Source organism: Aulonocara sp. 'chitande type north' Nkhata Bay, linkage group LG16 (assembly GCF_057382095.1).
Source record: "Aulonocara sp. 'chitande type north' Nkhata Bay isolate Kocher_YH1m ecotype deep benthic linkage group LG16, A_spYH_male_GT1.1, whole genome shotgun sequence".
NCBI lineage: Eukaryota > Metazoa > Chordata > Actinopteri > Cichliformes > Cichlidae > Aulonocara > Aulonocara sp. 'chitande type north' Nkhata Bay.
Window position 1 is genome coordinate 37,114,519 of NC_141359.1, and position 12,112 is coordinate 37,126,630.

The window sequence follows — 12,112 nt, forward strand, 5'->3', positions numbered from 1 at the left end:
TTTTTTCAAGTCAAGTCTAAAGTCATAAAATTAATGACTCGAGTCTGACTCGAGTCCAAGTCATGTGACTCGAGTCCACACCTCTGCCATGTTGGTTCAGTGTGCCTTCAAATTTGACTAAATCCCCAACAGTGTCGCCAGCAAAGCAGCAAGAAATTCCACAAATGAACCCTGACACAGCACACCTGTGAAGTGAAACCATTTTAGGAGACCACATCATGAAGCTATCTTCAGTATGAATCTACAATATAAAAAGTAAAAAAAAAGAAAGAATAAAACATTAAATGAGAAGGTGTGTCCAAACTTTTGACCGGTAGTGCATCTACCATAAGTCTGAACTGAGCATATGATCATGAGGTTTGCAGTCAGTTATTGTCCCTGGAAATGGAGTGTGCCTGATAAAAAACATATTATATTTGGGCCATAAACAGGAGTTAGATGGAGTTTTTGTTGTGGCACCAAACACACATTTTGAAGATAATAAAAGTAACGAGAAGTTACTAAATGTGACTAAAGGAGAGAGTTACAACTCAGATCAGTGAGACTGCATCATGAATACTGCAAAAACATTTCCCTGGTATTGACATATTACCATAAATCCTGTGCTTATTTTGTTGCCTACAGCCAGACTTTAACCAAAGAGGTGATTCGTTTAAAAAAAAATCTTATCTGAGACTCTGTATATCTTACATCTCCCTCAGCTGGTGCATAGTACAGCCCACTGGGGTCAAATGTGTAGCCAGGGTCCTGGATGATCTTTGGGGTGTAAAAGATCGAGAGGATCGTGCGCAGGGTTCGTCTGTCCCAGTCGTCAGTCACTCGCCCGCCGTAGTTACACTCACCGGTCATGTAACAGAGGGCATCAAACGGCACTTCCTGTACAACACAATAAATCATTCATTTCATAAGAGAACATAACAGCAGGTAAGTGAGAGGTAGTTGATTTTCAATGTACACAGATCTGCCAGCTCTGACAGGTGAAGTGATCGTTTTTTTTCGTTGCAAAATGAAACAAAACGATGGGAAACTTATGGCATTCATGCAGACATTACTTTGACTTCTACCTCATGGTAGAAGCTTCTTCAGCAGAGCAATGTGCTCTGTCACAATGCAAAAATTCCTTAACAGCTGTAAAACAAGCCGGATGAACAAAGACCCCACCCCACAATCCACAGAACCCGAGGATCCAACTACAGCCCACTGCCAGAAACCATAAAACATCCAAACTATCCCATTCAAAACCACAACAGGTTAGAAGTATTTCGAAGCACTGAGGGGACATACACAGTATTTGTCAGGGGGTTATAATGCTGTGACCTGACACACCTGTCACTTTAGAATCAGCATTCGCACACAAAAAAGCGTGTGAGGATGCAGAAGGGTGAAGTTGTGGCCAGTTTGGCATTTTCTTGAGGAGGACTTCACTTAAAAATGCACTGAGCAACACTCAGCCACAAGCTGAAAATGTCACTGCGTTCCAAAAAGATCCTCAGTAGTTTATGCCTACTGCTTTTTCCACAGGAAGAGGGGATGGTGGAGGATTGGAGTGCTATCTGTATGTGGAAAAATGTCAAGAGGGGTTTTGAATATGGCTTATGAAAAGGAATACTTGAGCAAAGCAGACGGTAGTTGTAAAAGCCAGAATTTTTAATATGAGCTTAGATGCTGACAGCTATATAGGAGTACATCGTGGATGTGGGTCTGCATGTGAGATAAACTCACTTCATACAGCTCTATGTAAAGTTTATATGAAAGCACTACATCCCAGACCGCATGGAATTTGTAACTGGTTAAACGCTTGCGTTCACTCGATGAAATACAATGTTTTTTGGAGAGAAAAACACAGTAAGCAAAAAAATTGCCCGTGAATGGAAACAATTCAAGAACATCTACCTGGTACTGTTCCAGGAACATGTGTAGTTGCTGTACAGAGATCCGGAGGTCAGTCTCATTGAACTCGTATGGAATGTTCCAGCCTAAAGGTCCAAACTTTCTCCTCTCTTGGGTCAGGGCGTGGAAGAAACACAAGCCATACAATAGCTTCTTGAACACAGCCTGGGAGGTGGAACAGATGAAAGATGTGATCTAAGATAAATAGTGGTGCTCGTATCCCACTGCTAAAACACACACACCCTGAAATCCACCCGCTGATGGAGCCATGGTAGACATGCACAGCAAGCCACCAAGACATGTTTGCATACTGACCGGCTTGCTGCAGCTGCCAAAAAACTCTGGGTCAGAGATGGGATCCATTAAGAAGGAACGTGCAATGTTGGAGCGGAGACCTTTTGGAGCCTCGTTGGTCATCTTAACACCATTCTGGAGCACCGCCACAGGGAATGTGGGAGATGGGTAGCTAGTAAGCCACAGCCTGAAGTCTGGGTGGGTGGTATCTGGGTTCAGCCCCTGCTCACAGAGGCAAAAAGCAAGTAAATACATGCATATATTGGAACAATATAACTTGCTGTGTACTGAAAAAACGCATGTCCTCACCTCACAAACTCTCTCCAGTGTTGACATCCATGAAGTGGCCAAGTGGCAGTTTTGCAGAACCACCCAGGTGCCTTCGTTAATGCCTGTCTGAATCATGCGCATAGCAATAGGACCTTGGCCTTGGCCCAAAGAGAGGGACGTCAGCTTGTTACCAGTAAAGCCCTGAGAGATAAGAAGAGTGGTGCACTTCATTTTTTAGCTGCTTTTTGACTGAGGTCTCTCTCTCTCTCTCTCTCTCTCTCTCTCTCTCTCTCTCTCTCTCTCTCTCTCTCTCTCTCTCTCTCTTTTTTTTTTTTTTAGACCCAGTAAATATTGAGATTGAATTTCTTTCATTGTTAGAGGCAATTTTGATTTCATTTACAGTTTGATGCACACAGCAGGATGACAGCTATAGTTGTAATGTCTCTGTACCTTTTCATCTCCAAACTTGAGCAAAGCCGCCATGGGGTCGGAGCCAGGGGAAAGGATGAAGATAAGGGGGGCACAACAGTGGCTATCTGCAAAGGTGTTACTTAAGTTAAAGGGTGGTGCTTCAATGAAGTGATGGCCCAACTTGTCTGAAACAAACACCTGAACCACGGGAACAATCTGAGGACAAGTTAAAGGAATGTTTTAGAGGTTTTATGTGAAAAAAAGGTTATAAAAAGAGATCATTCCCCATGTGGACTGACTTTGTCTGGCCTGAGACAGCGAATCACCAGCATCTTCTGAAACTGGCTCAGCTTCTCCTGCCACTCATTAGGAAACTGAGTCTGATGGGGCTCCTGCAAATAGACAAAGCAGAGTCAGTTTTGATTCAGACTAAGTATGCATGGGAAGTACTTTTAGTTTCACACTGCATAACTTTCCAAATATTAATCCTGTCATATGTCATAAATATATATTTTAAGCTGTAGAAAAGCACTAGATATTTTAAATCTGTTGATCAAAATGATCCTAATCAAATACCAGCTGAGGAATAATTATGTCAAGTTTTCGGTGACAGGCAAGGTTAATCAGTGCAATCGTGCAAAAAAATAGAGAAATATTGTACATAACTAGACATGCAAATGAAAAGCATGAAGAAAGGCAACAAATGGAAGCAGACAGAAATGGGGAAGAGAAGAAAAAAAAATGGGAAATGGGTTTTAGGTCACAGCAATATGTTTGATTAATTAGTGGAACAAGTGCACCGGAGGAAGTGAGCAATGGTAGAGGGAACTTTTGGAATTATTTCCCCTAGGCTGTTTGTCGAGAGACTTCTGGCTATGTGTGTTGGCAGGTGCTTTGAGATGGATACACCTATTTAGGATCTCCTGGGGATTCACTGTGTGAACAGGGTGTGTTAGCGTGTGTGAGTGCCCGTGTGCTTGATTGAACAGCTGTTCTTACATCAAAATTGAATAAATGTGAATTCTACAACTGGAACAAACTCGATTTAATTAGACAGAAGTGTTGTGGCTGATTTTGTTGATTATAAATCAAAGATGGTTTGTGTGTACGTATGTGCGACGGCAAAGACACAAGCCTGTACGCCGCACGCATGTTTGAATGCGCCACACATTGATTAAGCAGCTGTTCTTGCATTTAGATTGCATAGATATGAGGAGCACAACAGGAGCTGAATAGATTTGATTAGATTAGATGAAACCTCAGTTTGTGATTCTCTGTGTTTCAAAGATGGACAGTGTCTCTGTGTGCATCATAATCTGACAGGAAAATGTTTCCCTCTTCAACCTCCTTTGTTCTGTATGCCCTTTATATTCACTACATGTATAATAACTGAAAAAAAGACTCTTAAAACAAAGTACAAAGTTAAAGCTTCAATGTGTCAGATAAATCAGATCAACCAGTGGCTTTAAAAATTAATAAAAAAGCTAATTTGAACAGGGCCAATATTTTTGAATCAGACATTTTCTTGTACTATAGGAGGGTACAGTATGAGAAAACAACTAATCCTATGATTTGTTTGGCATATCTATCATTAATTTAAAAAAATACAATATTTGAAGTGATGTTGTATTGACAAAACTAAAAAGAAAAAAGATAACAATGTAACGAATCAAATTATGGCATGTGTGTGGAATCAAAGTGAGAACACATGTTATGATTAATAAAGAAATCTAGCCGAGACAAAAGGTGGTAAAATAGTCAAAGCATACATGCTACACTGAATATATAAACTGAAGTACTCTGCATCCACATTGTTCCCAGGCAGGGAAGGGGGGAGCGCCGCTGCACCCCAGTTGTGAGATTCCACAGAGCCACCCTGCTAAGCTTAAAGTTGGGCGAAGCTGGCCTTGTGTTTAATGCTGCTATTTTATCTCATTCACTGTTTTCCCAAGGTTTGATTGTTTTGCATCTGCACAGCCAATCAAACACTTTTACTCATATTAAGAAGAAATTAAGACTCTGTTTCTTGTTGTGCTTTCACCAGCAAAGCAGCAACTTTTACTCTAGTCTGTGTCTACAAGACAAGCACTTCCAAAACACTCATTGCATCCATCAATCTTCTTCCACTTACACATCCAATTCTGGGGCTGGAGTCTATCCCAGCTGCCACAGGGAAAGAGTCAGGGTGCACACTGGACAGGCTCACAAGCTTGTAACAAGGTGACACAGAGACACAACCATTCATACCTACAGACAATTTAGAATCACCGGTTAACATGCATGTCTTTGGACTGTGGGAGGAAGCCAGAATACTCATAGAGACCCCGCTGAGAACATGCAACCTCCACACAGAAAGGCCTCAAACAGCTGGTGGTCGTTTAAACCAGGAAACCACCACCATGCCACCCGCAGGACACAGATAACACCCACACCGAAAAATAATTATAATATTTTGTCCGCTGTACGTCAAGTAATTAATCTATAAGGTTTGGGTAAGAGGGCGAGATGAAAAACATAGAAACAAACAAAAAATAATAATTGTTAAATCTTTTGATGTACATATTAATTTTCCAAAGTAAACTTTGGGTCAGTGGATCCACTCTGATCTATCAAACCAACAGACTGCAGACAGATGTTTTAATTTCAATACTCTGTTGACACCAAAAGAGGACCAGTTTGATGTAAACTGTAACCAAACTCACTTCCACCTAGAAGTTAACACACTTCCTAAAATATGACACAAGTCACAGAAGCTAAATTAATGTTTAATATTGATTAACTTTACATTTTAGGATGATTTACTGCCCCTATGATAGCAGCTGATCTGTATTTTTGGGTTGGATCTTTCTCATCTTCCTCTTGACAATACCCCATATAGTCTCTTTCAGCTAGCTGGCCAATAAAGGACACTAACAACATGGTCAAAACACCATTTGGTAGCAGTTTTGGGATTGTGGGCAGAAGCAAACTTCTGGTGGAGAAAAGAAAATCGGCATCCACATAAAGCGTTCTGTAGATGGAAACATGAAGTGCTCTGGTAGATGGCTGACTCGATAAAACACAGTGGGCCAACCACCACCAACATAAGCAGATAACATAGCACCCAACACTGGCCAACTTCACTGGATTTGAAACACCTTTTGATTCTCTCCACTCTTCCTCCAGACGGTAGGATGCTTTGATTTCCGAATAAAAAGCAAAATGTACTTTCATCTGAAAAGAAGACTTTGAACCACTGAGCAAAAGTCCAGGTAAAATATTCTGATGTGGTCTCTGGCTCAGACAGTGTAGCTCCATTCCTGTGCATGGAGGCAGATTCTACTTCTTGAATCAGCAGTCTTCCCTATAATTGTTAATATTGCCAATGCAATGGTACCAATAGCACACTGAAATTCTGATTTTCATATGCTATAAACCATAATCATCAAATTTAAAACATAAACCGACTTGAATATTTCATTTCAAGTGACTTAATACAGACTACATCAAAGTTTATTTTTCTGAGTTTAAACTAGAAAAATAAATGAAAAATGTCATCATACTTTTTTACTATATTCAACAAACCCAGCGAGAGGCGACTTACTGGGCTGTCATAGACCTGTTTCCACTCATTTCTGCAGCCTGTCAGGTCCTGACGCAGGCCTTTGAAATGTTCCATCGCATCCAAGCGGCATATCTCATCCCAAGACTTTTTAGGCAGCCAGGTGCAGGGATTGGAGTAGGGGTTGTCCAGGCCCACACCGCCCGTTAGAAGGAAGCGCCACTCCCCCTCTTCCAGCTAAAACATTAATTAGTGACATGTCCTGTTAACACAGCAGCAGAATGACCAGAATTTGTAATTAAGTGGGTTAATGCTTGACAATTTGGGGGATTATCTTTGGATAAGTAGTTTATGCAAATTGGAAATAGAAGAAACAGATAATCTAAAACAATCCTCGAGAAGACCAGAGCTGAAAACTGACACTAAGGAGCTTGTTTGATTATCTAATCACTTATTTTAAAAAAACAAAACCCAAACAATATGTGTGTGTTCTCCATTATCAAATGTGTGTCTGTGCGTGTGTAAATTCCTACCAGCTTGCTATGCATAAGCAGGCTGACAGTGAGGCAGAGGGAAAAAAGTAGCTTATCCTTCTCAAACAGAGAGCGACACACATTCACATACAGTGTATAGGTAAAGTGGTCTCTCAGGATCTGCAGTCTGAAAAAGAGACGCATGCCATCATTTAATAATCTTTAATCACATTAATGCACCATCACCAGCATTGCATTTAATTTTTTAACAGAGACCTTTAAAACACTGTTTTGGTGACCAGCAGGAACTAGTATTTTGCTAGTACATTAGTCAGGCCTGCCTACCTCTGCTCCAAGTCATCACTCTTGTCTGAGCTCTCAATGGAGCTGATGAAGAGGTTAATAAACCAGGTGAGGGAGTATTGGTACATGGGTTCAATGTTAGCCAGGTCAGCAATAGAGAAGAACAAGATTGCCGAATGCACGGCAATAGGTGTGTAACCCATGCGGGTCACATCAATCTTCTTCTCTGTCACCTCGGCCACGGCCTGCTTCTCTGAGATTTCGTTGGCAAGCACCTTGGAAGCAGAGAGGATCTCGACGGCAGTCTCATCCTCCAGGATGTTGCCCTGAGAGGAGGACAGGACCTCTAAGATTTTGTCCTCGATCTCCTTCAGTTGTCTGAAAAAAAAAAAAAAAAAAAAGGGAAGAAACTCTGAATTAATAGTCTACAGTATTTTTCACTCGGGGAAGTAGAGATTTTATTGAATTAGTTGAATGGATTTGACCTTGGTCTAACATATGCCTCTGTACCTTTTGTTCTCTGCTCCCTGCAGAATGAGAGCCTGTTTCTCTTCTTCCAGGTCAGGCCTCTCCCGGGCTACCACAATGCCCAGTAGCTGGTCTTGAATGCCCTCTGGAGTGATCATGAAGTTTAGCAGTGTCACCTACATCACACAGAATATCCACTTCACGTACAACTATGGAGACATAATTGTTGAAGAATAAGTGATGTACGTGTGTATGTTTCAGAGGAAGGTGTCCGCCCTTTTTCTCGGCCATTAAAGTGAAGTGTTGATCGTCTCGGCTTTAGAGCTGTTCTCCTGGCCAAACCTCCTACCCAATAAATTCCAGTAACTGCTTCAGCCTTGGCAAAGTACAGGTAGGATGCATTTACTTTTTTCTCCTTTTCTGTGGAAAGGTGTTGCAGGAGTTGAAGGAGTGTCTTTTACCACAGGCGTAGTCATCCTGCGCTGCACTTACCCGGAGGTTAAAAGCCTATATATGCTATCTACTCTCTGCCCTAATAAACGAGTGCACTTCTTCGGGGCTTAATTCCATTTCTATTGATGCCGTGAGACCCACTCAGCTGGTGGTAAAGACTCAGAGCCTGTATAAATCTCCAGTTTGTCCTTTTCACACATACACCCTCCTTCTTTGCCTCGCCTCGTCCCTTGCGCTCCTAAGGGCTTTTTTTCTAGATGCTTACCCTCTTGTATTTGGAGCTATTGCGTTTCAAATAGGGTTTAATGGGAATAATGGAAACTCATAGTGTACTGTAGAGAAGACAAAAAAAAAAGATTTAAGCAAAATGAGGGGAAAAAAAGGGAAGAATTGAGCCAGCTGTGAAAAATGAGTTGAATCAATCTAATGGCTGCCCATAAAGAGGAGAGCCCCTGCAAATAGATGCTTGAAATGTGATCTTCTGTAATGCTTTCCAACCCCTTGCCTCTCAGTAATGCAATTTTCCTTTAATGCTCCTTTTCTTGGAATCCTTTTTTCAGAGTGGATGGGGGCTGTGTTCCATTGGGAAGGTGATATAGGTGATATCACTGAACAATGATTCACTGTGTTATTGAGGTAAAAATGTCATTTGGGTGGTATCAATAACTAAGAGCCAAAGAAGAAAAGTAGATCTCATCTGATATCAAATGAAAACTTTAAATAAAAAAACAAAACGAAAATCAAACCTCAGTTCTAAATGATGCTATTTATCACTATTATTATTGATATTTTAGGGCAGAAGCCTGCAGATGACTCTGTTGGTTTATGTGTGTGCTTGTGTTTTATTATTCCCTTCTTTGTTGGCTCTGTTGTGGTAGATACATCTATCCTTAGCTGTGACACAATTAAAGGGTTGTAGCTCCATCTGTGTGGAAGAGGTTAGTACAGAATGCATAGAGGACTGCATACGGCTCGTTACAGCAACACTGAAACTTGCTGTAAACAGCACTGTTATGTGTGGTGACTATGAATGCTATCCTCTGCTTTAACTAAAGGTGGTATCAGATTTACGTCTCAGTGATGGAATATGTTGAATAGAAGGTTTCTCTGCGTGTCTCCACAACGTAGAATTAAAACATTAAAACTAATCACCGGGAATTTTATCCATTCAAGTTCTTTCTGGATGCTCAGATACTTGATCCAACAAGCTGGCCAGTGAAACTCCCAGCAAGCCATTATAATGAAACTGCTGCAAACCTGCACTACCAGTCCTGCATCCTACTGCACCTTCCAAATGGACTTCAGTACATGAAAAAAGGTTTCATAGTTATAATTACTGCACATTATCCTATAGTAGGGAGAAGAAAAACAGAACAGTGGTGACAGCAGTATCCCTACAGTACCTTGACAGAAGTCTCAGGCAGGTAGTGAGGGTTGCGTAGCTTGGTAGTGATGTAGAAGCGAAAGTCAGGAACATATTCAATGGTAGAGTCTCCCAGACGGATGCACATTGCACCGCCCTGTTTAAAGGTCTGTCGAAGCAGCAGAGGCTCCAGTATGGGATCCAGCTCCTCACCGACATTCTCCAGCAGCACTGACAGAAAATGTTCAAATCAATGTTTTTTCTAATCAGGAGAGAGACGTCTTTATAAATATAAAAAGCTGTCAAACTGTTGAATCAGAATCAGAATCAGAATACTTTATTGATCCCTGGGGGAAATTATTTTTTGTTACAGTGCTCCATTTTAAACCAACATTAAGACAAGACAGACAATACGCTAACTAAGAATAGTACAATATATACATATATATATACATACATACATACATACATAAGTCACTTATAAATAAATAGTTGGAAAAGAAACATGTGTAGCTGTAGCAGCAAACAGTGTGTTAAGTGGATGCGTTGTACTACTGCCTCAACAGCTGAGCTGCTTCAAAGCTTCAAATATTTCCAAACTCTTCAGCCAAGACAAAGCATTTTACCTACAACACCTTTACCAGTATTTTATAGATCACCAGTTAGCCATTTTGGCAGAACTGGGAGAAACGCGCATTCAAACCCTGCATACGGTCGCCTGCTCTACCTGTGAAAAAGAGACTCTTCATGCCAAATGTTTCACTTTCTGGTTAAAAATACACTATAAATGGTCTTTAATCTGGTCTTTTCCTTTTGATATTTAATTCTTTACCCAATTTAACTATCTAATACAACTTTTTTTCACCATTATCATTTCACTGTTGTCATGTTTCATTTTACATCTCTCTCTAATATTAGTTTTATTCAGTTGTTTTGATTTAAATGCGCTGTACTGCATTGTGTCACGGCTTGTCATTTTACTTATTTCATGGTGCATTTATTTCATGCAGGACTCTCACTTCATGTCATTGTGGCCATGTTCCTGCCTCTGGAAAGTACTCTGCATCTTGCTTGAAAATGTTCTTTCAATTTAAAAATCTTTAAAATCATATTAAGGAGCAGTGGGAGACCCTTCCCAACAACGAAAGTTTATACTCCATACAGAGACTTGTAATAGTTGTGCTGATGCATTCCTGGCTCGCATAAACTATATTTTATAAGTTGTGTGATGAATTAAAGTTAAACTCAAACTGTCTTTCAGCGTTCTGTGATTAGTACTCAACCGTGAACTTCCACTGCAGTTGCATACATGAGTAATATCAAGAAATCAGTGAAGCACATGAAAATGCAATCGCCTTACTCCCATGACATCATTATTAATACGATTTCACATTAAGTATGATAATGCTCTTCTCATGTTACCAACATCAGCCCATCTATAATTGACATTTTGCCTTTAGGTGGTAACTAACTTTTTCTTCAGTTTTCAGATGGAGTGATAGCTGATGAACTTTCTCTTACAAGTTAGTTACCAAAGCAGGTCAACCCTTTATAGGCATAAATATTTAATATATGTTACCAGATTAAAAAGCATGTTTTTAAATTTAATAAACACATGCATATCCTAGGAGATTTGCCATGAAAGCACCAGCCCAACCGTGCTAAAAGAAAGAATAGTAGTGCATCATCAGGATTATAAGTGGTAATACAAACAGCAAGAAACTGTAAAACTGTGAAATAAGAAAACAGGCTGTGAAGGATGAAACTGTACCCTTAGGGGACTCTTTTGCGCCGTAAAAGGACAAGTTACTCTCTGAGCTGTTAGCCTTGCAGTAAGCAAAGACCTAGCGGCTGGCTGGGTCAGCTCATTATTTAGATGTATCTGTAATGGTGGTGCAGCTTGTAACGTGCGGTGGAGATGAAGCCAGCCGCGGAGGTGTGCAGGTGGATAGCGAATGAGCAACAGCTTCTGACTTTCCAAAAAGTACTCATTTATTTACAATATCAAAAATAAGTGCTACCTCTACCACACATTACTGAAGAGCACACTAGTCCGCGTACACACGGGAGCATCCATTACAGGAGGAGTGCGAAGAAGAACAAAAAAGGGGGTGACACCAGTCGTGAGACAGGAGGCGCCGCCATGTGGTGATACACTGCATTACGATAGCAACTGTTACAAGCTTTCTGTGTTTCTGAGTCTTAATTCCTTCTTGAAGTTGCCCCCCGTGGCCCCTTCAAAATAATATGAGAAGCAATTATCTACAATATTATACCACAACTTTTAAAAAAAACGTTGTATACTTTTCTATGAGACATGGTGGGCTCTTTTCTGAAACCAGTTTGAGGACCAAAAGGTCACATCTACACAGCAGCACTGGGGATTGAATGCTTTTCCACTTCGGGGCTACAGAGATTAATAAAATCAGACACATGGCTGCCTCAACCACACTTGGACACATAAAATCGGTCCAAAAACATCGTCACATCTGCCTACACATCGCAGCTTGAGCCTAACACCGGGCAGGAGAAAAAAATAAATGCAGAACATATAATTGATTTCTCCTGAGCTTTTATGTGATCTATAGTAGTCTGACATATAAACAGTACATTAGGCCGAATAAAGGCTCACTCAGAAATGTCTCA

The 12,112-nt window shown here is 40.7% G+C and overlaps 1 protein-coding gene across 4 annotated transcripts in view; it reads right to left on the bottom strand.

Moving 5' to 3' along the window:
• The window catches only part of dnah7 (dynein, axonemal, heavy chain 7), a 77,667-nt gene that overhangs the window by 13,298 nt on the left and 52,257 nt on the right, over positions 1–12,112 (bottom strand). For 3 of the 4 annotated variants that reach the window (XM_086267989.1, XM_086267988.1, XM_086267990.1), the window contains 11 exons: positions 9,507–9,697; positions 7,693–7,826; positions 7,225–7,560; positions 6,940–7,066; positions 6,449–6,643; positions 3,165–3,257; positions 2,905–3,081; positions 2,494–2,655; positions 2,206–2,406; positions 1,894–2,055; positions 691–876 (listed from right to left, as the gene is read on the bottom strand). In XM_086267989.1, coding sequence (XP_086124115.1) covers positions 691–876; positions 1,894–2,055; positions 2,206–2,406; positions 2,494–2,655; positions 2,905–3,081; positions 3,165–3,257; positions 6,449–6,643; positions 6,940–7,066; positions 7,225–7,560; positions 7,693–7,826; positions 9,507–9,697 — 1,964 coding nt within the window. Of the gene's footprint in view, positions 1–690; positions 877–1,893; positions 2,056–2,205; positions 2,407–2,493; positions 2,656–2,904; positions 3,082–3,164; positions 3,258–6,448; positions 6,669–6,939; positions 7,067–7,224; positions 7,561–7,692; positions 7,827–9,506; positions 9,698–12,112 lie in introns of those variants that run through there. The other variant, XR_015125546.1, reaches the window with a different exon arrangement.